The sequence below is a fragment of the Theropithecus gelada genome, chromosome 4, assembly GCF_003255815.1.
Source record: "Theropithecus gelada isolate Dixy chromosome 4, Tgel_1.0, whole genome shotgun sequence".
NCBI lineage: Eukaryota > Metazoa > Chordata > Mammalia > Primates > Cercopithecidae > Theropithecus > Theropithecus gelada.
The window spans coordinates 21,313,644-21,332,759 of record NC_037671.1 but is presented as its reverse complement, the minus strand read 5'-3'; the positions used below and the strand labels follow the sequence as shown (position 1 = coordinate 21,332,759).

The 19,116-nt window shown below is 42.8% G+C and overlaps 1 protein-coding gene across 7 annotated transcripts in view; it reads left to right on the top strand.

Annotated features, from left to right (window-relative positions):
- The first annotated feature begins 2,747 nt into the window (after positions 1-2,747).
- The window catches only part of DEK (DEK proto-oncogene), a 40,670-nt gene continuing 24,301 nt past the window's right edge, over positions 2,748-19,116 (top strand). For 2 of the 7 annotated variants that reach the window (XM_025382451.1, XM_025382448.1), the window contains exons 1-7: positions 2,748-3,187; positions 3,569-3,722; positions 9,346-9,447; positions 9,693-9,802; positions 11,121-11,215; positions 11,728-11,848; positions 18,017-18,205. In XM_025382451.1, the coding sequence (XP_025238236.1) occupies positions 3,578-3,722; positions 9,346-9,447; positions 9,693-9,802; positions 11,121-11,215; positions 11,728-11,848; positions 18,017-18,205 (762 nt within the window). In that variant the 5' untranslated portion in view covers positions 2,748-3,187; positions 3,569-3,577. Of the gene's footprint in view, positions 3,188-3,343; positions 3,723-9,345; positions 9,448-9,692; positions 9,803-11,120; positions 11,216-11,727; positions 11,849-18,016; positions 18,206-19,116 lie in introns of those variants that run through there. The other 5 variants (XM_025382447.1, XM_025382454.1, XM_025382452.1 and 2 more) reach the window with 5 other exon arrangements.

Here is a 19,116-nt window from a genome sequence, read left to right as displayed (position 1 = left end):
CAACTCATTCCCACCTCCTCCACTTTCCCCTCTAAAAGCATCCTGCCCACCCCCACCCCCGAGGTCTTTCTCCTTTCAACGAATAGCTACTTTTGTCCTTACAGTTGTTGAACCAAAAACCCCAAGGTCATCACTGACTTCTAGCTGACTCTCGTGCCCCACATCCAAAACTTTAGAGAATTCTTTGGAATAACCTAGTCGGTCTTCAGAGCTCTCATTTTCTTAGGATCTTTTCAAATGTCATCTTATTAATAAGACGTTGCTTAATTGTTGAATATATAAAACAAAATCCCATCCACCCTACTGGTACTTCCTACCTTCTTTAACTTGCTTTACTGCTATCACTAATCGTCATAGAATATATATTCACTTGCTCATTGTCTTGATGGCAGTGGCAGCCTATCTGGAGCAGCCACTGAGGGGATGCCAACTGCAGCGTGGAAGGCGCAGCCAGAGCTGAACACTCCTCAGAGCCAGCACGGCCCAGGAACACACAAGAGCCCCGTCCCTTATCAAGTTGGCAAGGCAGGAGACCCATGTTCCTGGGCACAGCTGCAGTTGTCCAGCCACAGCTCTGGACCCAGGCATCCCTGCAATCTTGGGGGCCCAGGAAGCCTCTGCCCCTGCAGGCTTAAAAGTACCTGCTCCTGAGGTTGCAGTGAGTCAAGATCATGCCACTGCCTTCCAGCCTGGGTGACAGAGTGAGATCCTGTCTCAAAAAAAAAAAAAAAAAAAAAAGAATGTGCCTGATGCCAGGTATCTACCCTCCACCCACTCCCAGGGCCCACTCCATGGCAGAGCAAAGTTGTGGCCAAGCATGGGCACTGCTGCAACCCAGCTGGGTGTGCATGTGTTCAGGACAGCACTGACACACCAGCCCCCTGCCGCCTCAGCCCCCTCTGGACTTTGGGCACCGACGGGTGCAAGAAAGAGGCTGGTGGGGCTGAGGGTGGCTCGGCGTGGGCCTGCAGGCACCCCTCGGCACAAACAGCCTGGGCGCCACGGGTGACATGTTGATGCTGGCAGGCAGCCACGTTCCTGGGAGGAAAGGGATAGGTCCCTGCCCATCTTCAAGCCAGGGATGGCCTGAAGCCTGGGGGGCCCCGGTGGCTAGTTCCAGGCAGAGTCTGCAAGCAGCCCAGAGCGAGAACTTATGGTGCCTTTTCTGGGCCCACCCATGGACCAATCAGCACACGCTCTGGGTCCCTTCTGGGTCCATAAAAACCCCAGACTCGCCGGGTGCGGTGGCTCAAGCCTGTAATCCCAGCACTTTGGGAGGCCAAGACGGGCGGATCACGAGGTCAGGAGATCGAGACCATCCTGGCGAACACGGTGAAACCCCGTCTCTACTAAAAAATACGAAAAAACTAGCCGGGCGAGGTGGCAGGTGCCTGTAGTCCCAGCTACTCGGGAGGCTGAGGCAGGAGAATGGCATAAACCCGGGAGGCGGAGCTTGCAGTGAGCTGAGATCCAGCCACTGCACTCCAGCCTGGGCGACAGAGAGAGACTCCGTCTCAATAAAAACAAAAAACAAAACAAACAACAACAACAACAACAACAAAAAGAACCCAGACTCAGCCAGAGGTCAGGACTACCAGCTGCAGAAAGGAGTTACCCGGTTTGGTCTCCTCAACTTGTCAGGACGACCTGCCTACAGAAAGCAGCTGTCCACTTCGGTCTCCTCTCCACTGAGGGCAGGACACTAGTCGGGACAACCCCCCTGCAGAAAGGCGCAACCCACTTCAGGTCTCCTGAGAACTGTTCTGTCACTCGGTGAAGCTCCTGTCCACCTTGCTCACCCTCCAGTTGTTTGCGTGCCTCATTCTTCCTGGACACAGGACCAGAACTCAGGACCTGCCAAATGGTAGGACTGAAAGAGTTGTAACACAAATAGGGCTGAAACACAACCCCCCACTCCCAACCACATTGCAGGCAACAAGGAGAGACGAGCTGTAGAGTTTGGATAGGATTTGAGTGGAATCAATAGTGGGAAAAATGGTATACAATTTGAGGGTAGAAATGACACTATTTGTGTATGTTTTGGAAGGGGAACAAAGGGAAAAGGGAAGATTCAAAGGAAATGTCAAATTTTTGTCCTGCAACCGGGAGTCCTAGCAAATTTCACTGATCACATTTCCATTAAGTCCACTGAGTACAAGGATCCTTTGGGTGAGCTAGTGGTTGAAGAGTTGGGAGAAAATAAAGGAAGTCACATACAAAAGAAGGCAGCATTGAGCAGGGAAGATACTTCTTTGAGTGTCTGCAGTGTTGAATGTGTAAAAAGCATTTGCATAGATGGCCTAGAACTCAGCGAGAAGGGTCCGGACCTGCCAAATTACCTCTACTATAGAACAGTGTGTGAGAGAGGAGAGGGGAAGGAATGGGGTGGGAGGGAGCCATTCCCCTTATATTTACAGGGGTGTAAATCTATGTGGTTGGCTATGTGAACCTTTAACATGGCAGGTAGGATCTTTTTCCTTACGGTAGACCTTACAAGCGATGGGGTCCTCAGAAATACAGCAGATTTGGAAATTATCTACCCCCCAGCACGATTTCTGGGGCATTGATGAGACGGCTGATTAACACCCCTCCGCCTCGGAGAAACACTGTAGATAGCGACTTCAGGGATCTCTCAACTTCTTTACCGATGCCCGCCGCGCCCCTCCGCGGCCCGGGACTGCTCATCATCTTTTCCGGGAAGCGACGGTGGAGACAATAAACACGCAGGCCCCCTAGCGTCCTTCCGTTCCGCGCTGCCAGGCCGCCTCGCCTGCCGCTCCCGCCCGCCCCGCGGGACACAGCCCGCAAGCACTCCGGGGCCCGAGCGCCGACCGCACGCCAGGCGCAGCCGGGAAGAGCCCCGAGAGCGCATCCCTCCGCCCGCGGCCGAGGCGACCCCTCGCGGTCCCGCCCGCCCGGGCTTCCCGTGGAGGCGCCCGGCCACCCCGCCTCCCCCGCCCCGCGCCCGCCAACTCCCAGCTCGCGGCCCTGATTGGTCGCCGCATTCCCGCTCTCCTTCCCGAACCGCCATTTTGAAAATCTTGTTGATTCTGGGGAGCCGAGCGCGCGGCAGCGAGCGTCACGCCAGACAGCGGCCCGCGCGCCTTCTCCTCGGCGTCGGCCGCCGCCGCCTCCCAGAACCTCCTCGTGCCCTCGCGTGCCAGGCCCGTGGCGGCCGGGATCCGCGGTGAGGGCTGCGTCGGGACACCAGAGGCCCGGTCGCCCCTGCCGCGGCCGACGGGGGAGGGACGCGGCCATTTGGACGGCGGCCTGGGGCGGGGGAGGGGACGTGGAGGGCCGGCAGCTCGGGCCGGGCCGGGCCGGGAACAGCGCAGGCCGGGCGGGCGCGCGCGCGCGGGGGCAGCGGGCGCGGTTTCCCGCCTCGGGAATCCCTGGACGGCGGCGGGCGTAGCGGGAGGGAAGCCGCGCCTGGGGACTGAGCGCTACGGGAGGAGGCAACTTTCAGGGCAGGTGTCCCGCGGGAAGGGTCGCATCCTTCAGGGTGGCCGCCTGGTCCTCCCCGCAGGAGTAGGGGCACAGAGACGTCCGGCTTTCTCCCCGTACGAAGGTTCACAGCATGTCCGCCTCGGCCCCTGCTGCGGAGGGAGAGGGAACCCCCGCCCAGCCCGCATCCGAGAAAGAACCCGAAATGCCTGGTCCCAGAGAGGAGAGCGAGGAGGAAGAAGACGAGGACGACGACGAGGAGGAAGAGGAGGAAAAAGGTGGGGGGAGTCGCGTCCCAAGTGATGAATTTTTCAGACCGAAGTTTTTTTGTTTTTTTCCCCCAGGAAACAAGTTTTCTTGCTCTTTTCGTGTTTAGAGGCGTAAAGTCGGAGTAATTTTCAGCGAGAACGTGTGCACAATTTATCTGCTTTTGTGCTGAGCGATGGCGTAGAATTGACTTTGTGAATTCCGGTTTTTAAAGTATTTGTTACCGTAGTAGTGATGTATTGGGGTGCAGCCGACTTCTCGCCGGCTCTGAATGTTCGTTAACATTTCATCGTTTGACGGGAGGTTTGTAGGTCTTGGATTTGATTTTTTTTTTTAACTCCGTGTGTGCACCTTTGAAGTTGCTAAGTGGATGTTCTAATTTTGTCCGTTTCATGACACATCTTTTGCCTTTTGAAGTTATTGTAAGGTCTTAGTGCAGTCTGTTAAGACTGAAGTTATTAAGGCGAGACCTGTAAGTATTTGAATGCTTAAAAATATTTTTACATTTGCCAAAAAGTTTCCCTCCCTGGCAAACAGCAGTGAAAGCTGTTGCTACTTGAGAAAGTAGTTAAAAATGAAAAAAGTGAACTCTGAAAGAAAGTTAAATGTGAGCCCAGCACTGTCTCAGTTTCGAACCTGAGTCTGTTTTAAGGGAGGGCGTTATGAACCCTGATTTGACTGGAGGTGTGAAACGGAAACTTAACAGAATGGAGGAGTGTGCCGCATCAGTTTATCCAGGATGCATGCAGTGTCTGTTTCAGGTGTACCCGCTTCTTGACTGTTTCCAAACATTTAAAAATCCAAGTCGCGTCTCAGCATTCTTTGATATTAGCCTGGTCTGGATTTATTTCGTGTAAGTCGCGTCTCTCAGCATTCTTTGATATTAGCCGAGTCTGGGTTTACTTCGTATATGTTTATGACTCAGCCACACTTGGGAAGAGGTTGAAGCTCTCTTCCTAAACCCGGATTTTTTTTTAAGCCTCAACCAGCCTGTGGTCACAATCTGGGTTAAGATTACAAGATGTGCCTTTTGTTTGTTTAAAGTGGTATGTGCCCTAAGAAGGGCATTTTTAAGTAAAGCATGGCTTTTTGAGTATAAGTTTTTATATAAACTATTGCTTAATAATATGTTATTTTAAAATTATTTTTAATACAACAGCAAAACTGGGTGCACTATCTCACTACTAGCCAAAGAGGCTCTGCACTTTTTCTCCAATTTTTTGTTTGTATTTTAGTCTTTCTGTGGGGGCAGGGTTGAGATGCCAAAGAAATGGTGAATTTTTTTCATGTCAGGAAAGAATTAGAGAAGTCATGTAAATATACTGTAAGTGGCCAACGCAGTAATGCTTGGGGAACAGTTGGTAGTTGAAATAATCCCATGTTTTGTTCTAGACACATTATTTTTTAAAACATGATTTTGTAGAAAGTTTATCCCCTAACAGTTTTATTGTAGCTCTGATTTATTATTCTTTTTACCAATTTGAGGTGTTTGTGGGACATGTAGGATTGTGAAAGTTTTTATTCTACTTAACCCTGAATATTTAACTTTAGAATTGAGGCATCATGGAAGCCAGACAGTGAAATACTTTCTGTATTAGGATTTTTTTCTTTTTTTTTGCGTTGCTATAAAGAAATACTTGAGGCTGGGTAATTTATGGAGAATAGGTTTAATTGGTTCGTGGTTCTGCAGACGGTACAAGAAGCATGGCGCCAGCATCTGCTTCTGGTGAAAGCCTCAGGAAACTTCCAGTCATGGCAGAAGACAAAGGGGGAGCCGGCATCTCATTTGGAAGTTGGACCAAGTGGTAGGGGGAGGTGCCACGCTCTTTTAAACAAACAAATCTTGAGAGAACCCACTTATCACCAAGAGTTACCATGCTAAGCCATTCATGAGGGATCTGCCCCCATGATTTAATCACCTTACCAGGCCTCACCTCCAACATTGCAAATCACTTTTCAGCATGAAATTTGGAGGGGGCAAACATCCAAAGCATACCGTTGCACCCCCAGTCCCCCAAATCTCATGTCTTTCTCACATTTCAAGATTCAGTTGTGCCTTCGCAGTAGTCCCCCAAAGTCCAGTCTTGTTTCAGCATTAACTCAAAAGTCCCAAGTCTGTAAGTCCAGAGTTTCATCTGAAGATGAGTTTCTTCCACCTATGAGCCGGTGAGATCAAAAACAAGTTATTTACTCACAGGATACAGTGATGGTACAGGCATTGGGTAAAATTTCCATTCCAAAAGGGAGAAAGGCTAAAAGAAAGGTGCAGTAGGCCCCACACAGTCTGGTTTGGCTTATGTTTGGTTTTTGGTTTTCTGTGTGTGTTTGTTTTTTGAAACAGTTTTGCTCTTATTGCCCAGGCTGGAGTGCAATGGCCTGATCTTGGCTCACCGCAACCTCTGCGTCCTGGGTTCAAGCAATTCTACTGCCTCAGCCTCCCTAGTAGCTGGGATTACAGGCATGTGCCACCACGGCTGGCTGATTTTGTATTTTTAATAGAGACAGAGTTTCTCCATGTTGGTCAGGCTGGTCTCAAACTCCCGACCTCAGGTGATCTGCCTGTCTCAGCCTCCAAAAGTGTTGGGACTATAGACGTGAGCCACCATGCCTGGCCTACAAGTCTGAATCCTAGCAGAGCAGTCTTTAAATCTTAAAACTCCCAAATTATCTCCTTTTACTCCATGTCTGGCATCCAGGGCATGCTGGTACAAGGGGTGAGGGGTCCCAAGGCCTTGGGCAGCTCAGGATGCAAGCTGCTTGTGGCTCTACTGTTCCGGAGTTTGGAGGTGGCAGCCCCTTTCTCACAGCTCCACTAGCCAATAGAGCCTTGGTGGTGAATCTAGGGGTCCACCCCTCCATTTCCTCTCCTCATGGCCCTACTAGAGGTTTTCTTTTTGTTTTTCTTTTGGAGACAAGGTCTCACTTGTCACCCAGACTGGAGTGCAGTAACACTATCTCAGCTCACTGCAAACTCTGCCTTCCAGGCTCAAGCAATCCTCTCACCTCAGCCTGCCCAGTTGCAGGGATCACAGGCGTGTGCCACCGTGCCCGGGTACTTTCTGTATTTTTTGTAGAGGAAGGGTTTTACCATGCTGCCCAGGCTGGTTTCAAACTCCTTAGCTCAAGTGACCTGTCCGTCTCTGCCTCCCAAAGGGCCTGGATTGCAGGAATGAGCCACCACGCCTGGCCCTGAGTAGCGGTTTTCTGTGAGAGTTCCACCCCTGCAGCAGGCTTCTGCCTGGACACCCAGGCTTTCTCATACATCCTCTGAAGTCTGTCCTAAAAAGGGCGGTCAGGTTAACCAAAATTGGCAGTGATTTTGGTGGAAAGGGAAGTGAGAGAAATGACTAGTAAAAGATGACTCTTTTAAGTTTCTGTCTTTGGCAGGTGGGTGGATGGTATTGATGTTTTTTGAAAAAAATTAAGAAAGTGAGCAAGTTTGGAGATGATTATGATTTTTCTTTTGAATGTTTTGAGTTTAGGTGCCTATAGGACATGAATTGGAGCTGTCAAATGATAGACAGGCATATACTGTTGGTTCTCCGTATCTATGGGTGCCTCATCTGTGGATTCAATCAACCACAAATTGGTAAAAATGGATGGTTGCATCTGTACTGAACATGTTCAGATATTTTTATTCCCTAAACAGTACAGTGTAACAACTGTTTACGTATCAGTTACGTTATATTAGTCATTATGAGTAGTCTACAGATGATATAAAGTATATGGGAAGATGTTCATAGGTTATATGTAAATACTACACCATTTTTTTTTAAAAAAGTAAGGGACTTGAGCATCCGTGGATTTTGGCATCTGAGGGATGTCCTGGAACCAATCCCTCATGGATATTGAGAGACAGTATTAGTTAATATGAATCTCAGATGAAAGTTTTGGCTTGGAGATTGACTGGGAAGTCATTAGCTTGTAGTTGGTAATCACCAGAGACAAGCAAATGGTTTAAATCACTAAGTTGATGAAGTTGAGTGATAGTAGGGGTTGTTTTAGTGTGTTTTGTCTTCATTCCGTACAACATGGCCAGAATATACTTGTTGATAGCCCTTTGTCCTGAAGTATTCTTTCTCTGCAAATCCTTATACTACTAAATCTAAGTTGTCTTTAAAAGCCAGCGCACATGCTTTGTTCCTTTTTCCCTAGTCCTAAAATAATGAGTTCCTCCTCAGTGCACAGCAATTTGTTGGTATTATATCTTTCTTAAGATGTTTTATTATCTTTTATGTTGGTGTATATTTATGTCTCATTTCCTTAGTAGCATCTCTTTCAAAAGATGTGCAGTCTTTATCATCCATTTATCCCCTTTTAGTATTGAGTGCAGCTGCACAATACAGACATTAAATAAATGGCAGAACCTCGAGCAATGTATAGTATTCTTTTATCTGACTTTATTTCATTCAAAAAATGATTTTATGTTAGATAAATGGAGCTTAATGTTTTGAATTTTGAAGTATATGCTACCTGTTTTCTAGATTTTTTTTTTTTTTTTTGATACAGAGTCTCACTGTGTCGCCCAGGCTGGAGTGCAGTGGCGTGATCTCAGCTCACTGCAAGCTCCGCCTCCTGGGTTCACACCATTCATCCCCCTCAGCCTCCTGAGTAGCTGGGACTACAGGCACCTGCCACCATGCCCGGCTAATTTTTTGTATTTTTTCGTAGAAGGGAGTTTACTGAGTTAGCCAAGATGGTCTCGATCGCCTGACCGAGTTAGCCAGGATGGTCTTGATCTCCTTACCTTGTGATCCGCCCACCGTGGCCTCCCAAAGTGCTGGGATTACAGGCGTGAGCCACCGCACCCGGTCTTGTTTTTTTCCTTTCTTTTTTTCTTTAATGGAGGTAGGGTCTCAATATGTTGCCCAGGCTGGTCTCAAACTCTTGGGCTCAAGCTATCCTCCTGCCTTGGCTTCCCAAAGTGTTAGCATTATTGGCGTGAGCCACTGCACCCAGCCATAGATTTTTGTGTGTGTTTTTTTTCCCCTTTCTCGACTAAACAATTTAACTTTTTTCAGAGTGATTTATGGCCATCATTATGAATGTTATTCTAAACTACAAAGTAATGCCCTCCCAGTTGATTGCATTAGATGTAAACTTGGAGAGTTTTATCTTATCCAGGTACTTCAGGCTGTTCTGCCTGGAGGTCTTTATTTGTGTCTCTTTTGTCAATTGACTAAATTATTAGTATTCTCTATATGTCTTTTGAAGTTCATAATCTCTCAGTTCTAAATTTGATTGTTTCTGAAGTATAGCAAACTGAATCACAATTATTAAATAGAATTATGTCCAAAGATTAAACAAAGCTAGATTTATTTCACAAACGAAGTGACTGGACTGTAATGGCAATAATTTTAGTTGGATAAAAATTAGTTTGCTTTCTAATTTTTTTTTTTTAACTGAGTCCCTGTGAGTTTGCCAGGTGAGTAAAATGTTAGTCTGAAAAAATTTTCGTGGTGCTCTATTAACTAATCAAGTGTTGTCATCTTTTATGTTATTTGCTTTCCAAAACCATGCCCAGAGGAAGAATAAAGTGTTAGGTTTTGGAACTTTGTTCTACATGTTTATGTAATAAAGGTAATACAATGTTTAAGCTTTTTGTTAATTAAGAAATACTAAATTAATTTCCAGAAAAGAGTCTTATCGTGGAAGGCAAGAGGGAAAAGAAGAAAGTAGAGAGGCTGACAATGCAAGTCTCTTCCTTACAGAGAGAGCCATTTACAATTGCACAAGGTGAGTTTCTTCTAGCTTTCTTTGATTTTGTGGTGAAAGTGTCTAAATTTGTGAAAATGATGGTTTGTAGCTTAGTATCAGCAGGGTAGTGTTTTATACTTTCATTATAATTTTATTTAATTTGCTCTGTAAGAGCAAAGTTACATGTAAATTATGCTGTGAAAATAATTTCTATTAAATTAACTTTGTAAAATGTATTAGTAAGCCATGGGTATTTAATTGTGATTTTTTTTTTCCCCCCCTAGGAAAGGGGCAGAAACTTTGTGAAATTGAGAGGATACATTTTTTTCTAAGTAAGAAGAAAACCGATGAACTTAGAAATCTACACAAACTGCTTTACAACAGGCCAGGCACTGTAAGACTTTTTTACACTTTAAACCTACTTGTATATTACTTCACAATGGAATCAGTTTCTGTAAACGTTAGTTATCCACTAGTTCAATTTCCACACTTTATGACTGAACAGACTGAGATATATATTTATTAAATGATTTATCACAGGAAATATAGCTGAATATTAGCAGTTGGATTATAATATCCGGGGCTCTGTCCCTTTTTTTTTTTTTTTTTTAAGACATGGTCTCACTCTGTCACCCAGGCTGGAGTGCAGTGTGCAATACACGACTCACTGCAGCCTCAACCTCCTGGGCTCAAGTGTTCCTCTCACTTAAGCCTCCCAAGTAGCTGGGACCACAGGTGCATGCCACCATATCATGTCTGGCTAATTTTTTTACTTTTTGTAGAGGTGGGGTTTTGCCATGTTGCCCAGGCTGGTCTTGAACTCTGGAGCTCAAGCAGTCCTCCCACCTTGGCCTCCCAAAGTGTTGGGATTACAGGTGTGAGCCAGTATGCCCAGCTCTAGGGCTCTTTCTCCTGTAGTAGTTTTTATTCCAAACTGAAATTTCAAATTATGAAATCCAAATTATGATGGTTTTAGTGACCTTTAAATGTATTGAAAGAAATTCATGTTTTTGGATTTTCTGGTCATTCAGAATAAGTGATTTGGTATAATTGTATCACATTTTTAGCAAATACCTGATAAATTGGATGATAGTTTTTTGCTAAAGGATTATTACACTGTACATAAAACTTAGTCTTTTATATAATTGAGGAAACTGCTTTAGGTTGTACATGGGCAAAGTAAAGTTGGGTGTTAGAATGCCTGAAGTAGAATAGAATGTCTGACGCATGACATAATTTATTTTCATGTCTGTTAATCTCATTTAATCCTTAAACCAATCTAATTAAGTCCTATAACTAGTAAACAGTATTAACTATAAAGTCCTTGATTTGGAAAAGAAGAATTACTAGTAACTTTATTACTTAGGAAAAGGATATCTTTTTAAGTAGTAACTTTCCACATCCTCTGGTACTGTCAGATAACTTTTGATTGTGGTAAAAATTCCCCAGTGAAAATTTGTTCGAATCGTTATTTTCAGAGACTTAAGTTTGTAGGATTTTTATAATGTTATTATGTTAGTAACATATATTTTTCAGTTTTGAACAAGAAATGTTGAATGTTGAACCCGTATTGAATTGGTTGACTGTTGAGCCAGTATTGTAAGTTACAGATAGATATGAAAATAAAGATGTGAGCTTTGAATTCTCTTTGAATTTATTCTTGTGTATATTACTGGGTAATAAATAGCATTAATAATAAGGAACATTTTCAGGTGTCCTCATTAAAGAAGAATGTGGGTCAGTTCAGTGGCTTTCCGTTTGAAAAAGGAAGTGTCCAGTATAAAAAGAAGGAAGAAATGTTGAAAAAGTGAGTTATTTTTATAAATACTATATTTTAATCAATATGCTTTAAGTTTATTTTTTAATGTTAAAAAAATCACATTCGGGCCAGGCACAGTGGCTCACACCTGTAATCCCAGCACTTTGGGAGGCTGAGGTGGGCGTATCACCTGAGGTCGGGAGTTGGCGACCAGCCTGACCAACATGGAGAAACGCCGTCTCTACTAAAAACACAAAATTAGCTGGCCGTGGTGGCACATGCCTGGAATCCCAGCTACTTGGGAGGCTGAGGCAGGAGAATCGCTTGAACCTGGGAGGCAGAGGCTGCGGTGAGCCGAGATTGGGCCATTGCACTCCAGCCTGGGCAACAAGAGCGAAACTCTGTCTCCAAAAGAAAGAAAGAAAGATTCAGAGAAGCATTGGCCACTTTTTAAAATGTATGTAAGTCAGCTAATTTGGTTGGCTTTCCCTTTATATTGTGGAGAACATTTGTAAGCTTTCCTATATTAACACCTTGGTTTCTTCCATTTTCTGTTTCAGATTTAGAAATGCCATGTTAAAGAGCATCTGTGAGGTTCTTGATTTGGAGAGATCAGGTGTAAATAGTGAACTAGTGAAGAGGATCTTGAATTTCTTAATGCATCCAAAGCCTTCTGGCAAAGTGAGGATCAATTTTTACTTTTTTCATAAGAAATCAGTTACTCATAGCCTCTTTTTTTATACGAAACAAAAATTGATTAATAACAGCATTGCTGTCAGTATTCATTAATATCTACATTCAAAGACTATAACTTCTGTTGATGTATCTGCAATAATTTCTTGATAGAAATAATACAGATGCCATAGGGATGTGTTGCTTCAGAAAATCAGATACAAGGGATATAAGGTTAAGAATAGTGAATTAATGTCAGAAGGGACAGAAAGTACTAGTAGTCAGGGTTAGGTATCTAGAAGATACTGGAAGAATGAATAGAGGTTGGGCTGAGGATGAGGTGCAAGGCTGGAGGGAAGGGGTGCAATCTATAATCAAGTGAAGACAAAATGGGGAGTATATTAGAACTGGATGTTTTCCTGGATCCTGGAATGAATTATTTAAAAGTGACATTTAAAAGCTCTTACAAGTTTCTTGTATTGGGTTTCCAGAATCCGCAGCAGAGCCCAGGAGCCGGAGAGGGAAGTAAAATGGCCTTATAGTTTTCTCACTCTTCCTAAAAGCTAGTCGGTTTGCCCTAATTATTTAATGGTAACAAACGACATAGGTGACTTAAAATGTCTGTTGAAGTGTTATATGACCTTGTATTTTTAGTGTGATTTAGGTCTGTCAGCAAATGTTTTTCTGTTCTTCCCGATCTTGACAGGAAAGGAGGTGTGAAGAGAGCGAGCAGGTCTAGGAGTTCAGGGGAATGCCATCTCGGTTGGGAGAGGGCATTAAAGAATCAAAACCAGAAAATAGCTCTGGGACTTTGTTTTGGTCTGCCCTTGGTCCTTATTTTTTTTTTTTTTTTTTTTTTTTTTTTTTGAGACGGAGTCTCGCTCTGTAGCCCAGGCTAGAGTGCAGTGGCCGGATCTCAGCTCACTGCAAGCTCCGCCTCCCGGGTTCACGCCATTCTCCGGCCTCAGCCTCCCGAGTAGCTGGGACTACAGGCGCCCGCCACCTCGCCCGGCTAGTTTTTTGTATTTCTTAGTAGAGACGGGGTTTCACCGTGTTAGCCAGGATGGTCTCGATCTCCTGACCTCGTGATCCACCCGTCTCGGCCTCCCAAAGTGCTGGGATTACAGGCTTGAGCCACCGCGCCCGGCCGGTCCTTATTACCATTAGCTGCACGAGGACAGATAGAGAGCACTTAAGGTGTTAACTTTGGTTATACAACTACAAACACAAGGTGTATGATGATTTTTGGTGTTTTAAATTGGCTTATTGAAAGACGACAAAATACTTTTTTTTCCCTAACTTTTACTGTAGCTATACTTGTACTTTTTAAGGATTTAGTGTGAGGCAAGGTGATCACTATTTCCTCAGAAGCAGTTACTAAGTTGTTATGACGGCTATTTTTATATTTATCTTTTTCTCAGTGGTTTTCCAATTTATTGGTTTCAGGATACTATTACTCTCTTAAAAAATTAGTGAGGACCCCAAGAGCTTTTTTTAAAATATGGGTTATTTTTATCTTCACTGTATTTGACATTAGAACTGAAAATTTTTATTTTAAAATGTTAAAAATAGTATTTTTTATGAAAAATAACTTTTCAAAAGAATTAAAGAGTGGCATTATTTTATGTTTTTGTATATCCGTTTAATATCTAGCTTAAGAGAAAACAGCTTAATTACCATTTGCTTCTGTATTCAGTCTTTTTTTATTGTTGTTTTGAGACAGATTCTCACTCTGTTGCCCAGGCTAGAGTACAGTGGCACAATGTCTGCTCACTGCAACCTCTGTCTCCCAGGTTCAAGCAGTTCTTCTGCCTCAGTCTCTACAGTAGCTGGAATTATAGGCATGTGCCACCATACCTGGCTAATTTTTGTATTTTTAATAGAGATAGAGTTTTGCCATGTTGGCCAGGCTGGTCAGGCTGAACTCCTGACCTCAGGTGATCCGCCCGCCTCGGCCTCCCAAAGTGCTGGGATTAGAGGCGTGAGCTCCTGCGCCTAGCCACATTCAGTCTTTTGCAGTGTATTGTTTTGCTTAAAATTTATGAAGGGCCTGGTGGAGTAGCTTATGCCTGTAATCCCTGCCCTTTGGGAGGCCGAGGCAGGTGGATCACTTGAGCTCAGGAGTTCAAGACCAGCCTGGGTGACAGAGTGAGACTGTCTCACGAAGAAATTAGCCAGGCACTGAGGCACACTCCTGTAGTCCCAGCCACTTGGGAGGCTGAGGTGGGAGCCCGAACTCAGGAGGTCAGTGCTGCAGTGAGCTGTATTCATGCCACTGCATTCCATCCTAGGTGACAGAACGAAATCCTGTCTCAAAATATAATAAGTGTATGAAGAAAATCGAGCCTCACATAAAAAGAATATTTTTAAAGTCCTTTTAGATAATTGTGTGTATTCTCTTTTTGATACCACACAATACGAAAACTCTACGTAAGTTGTAGTTTCCTAAAGGTTAGTTGTAATGTTTAATGTAAGTCTGAAACCATGTTAATTAACTTGGGTCTTATATATATAGTTTTGTAACATGCATTTACCATTTGTAAATATTGGTTCCCTGAATCATATCTTCCAAATGTTGGCATGTTTTATTGAACACTGTCATTAAATCATGCTCATTAATATAAACACCATCTCATCAGAAACGTTACTTAGGCCTTGGAAAACTATTAAGTTCGCAGTAGTAGATGTGAATTTTCCAGAATTCTAAATTTCCACTTGAAATCGTAACATTTATCATTAGCTGTCAGTTTTCCTTGAAGTGACAAGCTCACCTTGTTCATTTTTGAGAATCTTTATCAAGTACCTAAGTCTGAGTTAGCCATATTTGTTCTTTTAAAAAGTGGTGTTCTCTGGGAGGTGGAACTTGCGGTGAGCCGAGATCGTGCCACTGTACTCCAGCCTGGGCGACAGAGCGAGACTGTCTCAAAAAAAAAAAATATATATATATATATGGTGTTCTATGAAAAACTAGCTTGGAGCGTGTTTAGCTCACAACTCAGATACGCAAATGCTTTTCCTTCAGAAAACCATTGAACTTCAATTGTAGCCATATTATGTATATCTTCCATTTTATCACCGATGTTAGAAAGACATGTACTTGAGAGCACAGTAATTTTTGCTTTATCAAGGACATTATTAAGTGAAACCATTTGCCTTTTTTGTTCGTTTCTGCTCGTGTGTTGTGAGGAATACAATGACTAATATATGTTAATTCCTTCATTGGTACAAAGGTGCCATCAGTTTTACCCACCTTTGCTTTCCTTTGCTTTTGCAATTAGTACAAATGTCAACACAGTGAAAAGAGCAAATAAATAGTGTTGCCATTATTATGAAAATAGTTTCTACCTCATGGACTCCAAAAAAGGTCTCAGGAAACCTGAGTCCTTGAACCACACTGTGAGAATCTGTTTTTTCTTGTCATATAGAGTCTAACTCTTAACACCAGTTTTTCATATGTGACTCTATGAGGATTACTCCTTAATCTGATGGTATTGAGCTCAGGCTATTTTCTTTTCTTTTCTGTTGCCTAGACTGGAATGTTGTGATACGATCATGGCTTAATGCACCTTTGACCTCCTGAGCTCAAGTGATCCTCTCACCTCAGCCACCCAAGTAACTGGGACTATATAGGTGTATGCCATCATGTGTGGCTAAATTTTACATTTTCTTAGAGATAAGGTCTTACTATATTGTCCAGGATGGTCACAAACTCCTGAACTCAAGTGATCCTCTTACTTTGGCCTCCCAAAGTGTTGAGATTACAGGCATGAGCCACCATGTCCGGCCTAGAGCTATTTTCTATGCTACCAGAAGTTTCCTTTTTCTCCTCTTTAACAATTTTTCAGTTGTTAAATGAACACAGCATTAATCATTGATTGCTTTCCTATCCTTCTGTTGTACTTATTTTATTTGTTAATCACATTTTGTTTCCAAAAAGAGGTAATGCTATTGACACTGGATTTTGATTAATAGATTTAACTATTTTTAGAGTCAGTATAGGAAAACTCTAAGGCATTTATATATTACTACTTTTTGGATTTTGGTTTTAAAACTCCTCGTTTACTTTTGGGAATTGCATTTTTTTTTATTGGCTGCTTGAATAACTTAACATCCTTTCACTTTCCTGGATAGATTTATCCAGAACCTGTTTCAGTCCTCATATTAATAATTCGACATACAGATTACATTCTTGCTACCTGTGTCTGGTTTCTGAACTGAGGTTGTGAGGGATATTATGTTTTTCTAATAAATTTGAGACCTGAAAATCATATAACAAGTAGTAAGAGCTTGGACAGTGAGAGTTAACTTTTCTCCAAACCGTGGCATCAAAGAATTTATCCACCTGGATTAAGGTTCTGATAATAGTTGATAATGGTAGTGTCTCACATAGCAAGGATATGTGTATGCATTCACGGTTTCTTATAGAGAATCTTCTCTGAGAAATGTCTTTGATCCACCAACTTCAAGTTCCTGGAATGACCTAATTTGGCTGTTTCCTAGTGTACCTTCAGAAGGGTAGGTTGTTGGGGCAATCTAGAGGTTATCTTGTGGTTTGTTTGCAGAGAGCTCGAGGGCACCGTATTATTACAAAGCAGCCACTTTTTCTTAATTTTTGGGTAGGTGACAGTGACCCGCCGAGACTGGAGGTTCCTGGGAGGTAAAGGACCTGCCGTTCTACTCTCTGCGTGAAAAAGACTACCTAGGGCCGGGCGCGGTGGCTCAAGCCTGTAATCCCAGCACTTTGGGAGGCCGAGACGGGCGGATCACGAGGTCAGGAGATCGAGACCATCCTGGCTAACACAGTGAAACCCCGTCTCTACTAAAAATACAAAAAATTTAGCCAGGCGAGGTGGCAGGCGCCTGTAGTCCCAGCTACTCGGGAGGCTGAGGCAGGAGAATGGCGTTGAACCCGGGAGGCGGAGCTTGCAGTGAGCTGAGATCCGACCTCTGCACTCCAGCCTGGGTGACAGAGTGAGACTCCGTCTCAAAAAAAAAAAAAAAAAAGACTACCTAAAGTTATCACAAACATTTACACAATTGGAAACCTTAAGGTTATGTTATGGAATTTTACCTTAATGTTTCTGCTTATTGCAGAAAACAAAGTAACAAAGGTAGAAATAAAAGAAATAAAAGATGCTCAATCCCAGAAATAAATATTAATTCCGTAATGCGCATTTTCACATTCTTGATGTTAGGTAATTTTATGGTTTTCAATTTTAGAATTTAGCAAAACTTCCTTGAGAAAGCACTTAAAAATTAAATTTGTTGTTTAATCAATTCATTTTCCTCAGGTGATCTCTCCTTTTAAATATACATGGTTTGATTATCAGAATAATAGCAACATATTTATTCTTAATTAATGTCATAATTAACATACTTATCATTTATTGTATACCTAGAGGCATCAGTGAGAATATGATCCTGACATCATTGAAAGTGGAGGCCAGAAGTAATATGAATATAAACTTTATAGTTCATTCATAAATTCAAGATGTATAATTGGTAATCAAGTTATACATTTTTTTATGGGCCAGGTGTGGTGGCTCATGCCTGTATCCCAGCACTTTGGGAGGCCAAGGCGGGTGGATCAGTTGAGGTCAGGAGTTTGAGACCAGCCTGGCCAGCATGGTGAAACACTATCTCTACTAAAAATACAAAAATTAGCTGGGCGTGGTGGTGCACACTTGTAATCCCAGCTATTGCACAACAGAAGGAGACTCTGTCTCAAAAAAAAAAAGGTTTTCCTCCCACTCCTTTGATTGGAGTGTTGGGCCTTCTAAAGCAAGGAGCTTCTCTGGCAGTGTGACAGTTTTAATGCTTGTAGGGATGAAAGAAATTACAACTCTAACTGAAAATATTATCATGGCAAAGTATTAACAGCCGTTGGAGCTTAACAGAATGTGTCTTGAGCTTCTAGTCCCGTGTCAGAACCTAGAATACATATTTCTCAACAATTGAGAAGGGTCTTATTAGGTGTTTAGAACACAAATGAAATGGTATTAGTAACAGTTTTAGGTTAATCTGACACAGTTAAAGATTATTCTGTGTAAAGCTGCTGGGCTTGTAAATACAATTTCTTGAGAGAAGAACAAGAAATTGAGTTGATACGTTATCAAGAACAGGATTGATTGAAATATTATACCTCATTGGTGTTATCTTTATAAATTTTTCATGCAGCCATTGCCAAAATCTAAAAAAACTTCTAGCAAAGGCAGTAAAAAGGAACGGAACAGTTCTGGAATGGCAAGGAAGGCTAAGCGAACCAAATGTCCTGAAATTCTGTCAGATGAATCTAGTAGTGATGAAGATGAAAAGAAAAACAAGGAAGAGTCTTCAGATGATGACGATAAAGAAAGTGAAGAGGAGGTAAAATGCTTTACTGTATTTTTTAATCATTTCTTTCCATGGGGAGAATTAAATATTTGTGCTATATATTAAGTACAGCCAGAAAAACACTTCCTTATTGGTTGTTTTTAATTCTGAAGATGCAGAAATAATTAAGTATGAACCCATTTCTTCTCCTTAAAGAGCTTTAAGTTTCATTACCATGTCAGAGTATGAGAGTCAGAAAAGAGTGAGGTTGGGATGAACTGAATTTGAAGTGGGCCTTGAGCTGGACCTTGAAGACTAGAGTAGATAAATGGGAAGGGAAGCAGAAGTGGTGCATATCCTGAATGGGACCACATAGGAGCAGATTCTTTGAGGATTTTTTTCATAATATATTGATATTTTGTAATTGACTTGAATCATTTTATGGAAAAAGCAAGGGACTTAAGGGCCTTTTTTTCCCCCCTCAACCTTTTGGGGAGTACGTAATGAGAATAAACAGCATTTGAAGTTTATGTAATGAGTGGATAAGTTTTGTATTACCTGTCATTTTCTTTTATTTGGGAATATTTGTAAAAGTTGAGACTACTTAGTTTCCAAAATGAAACTTCATGAAGAAGAGAACTGCTGAAGCAATTAAATAAGAGGGTTAACCTCTTCAGTCAAGTAGATCGTGGAGAGTGGGTACAGGAGATGGGTTTCTATTATTGTTAATGATGTTTTGGTAGACTGTATTTTAACTTTGCTTTGGTGTTTTCCTGCAAAGGTCAGAACTTGCTCTAGAGATTGAGTAATCAACCTTGCCTTATTTAGGGACGTGGATAATGTCAACTTGACATTTTGGGCCAGGTGATTCTTAGTTGTGGGTGATACTCCCAAGCCCCCCTTGTGACAACCAAAAATGTTCTTCAGACATTGTCAAATGTCCCTGGGGCGAGATAAAGAGGGAA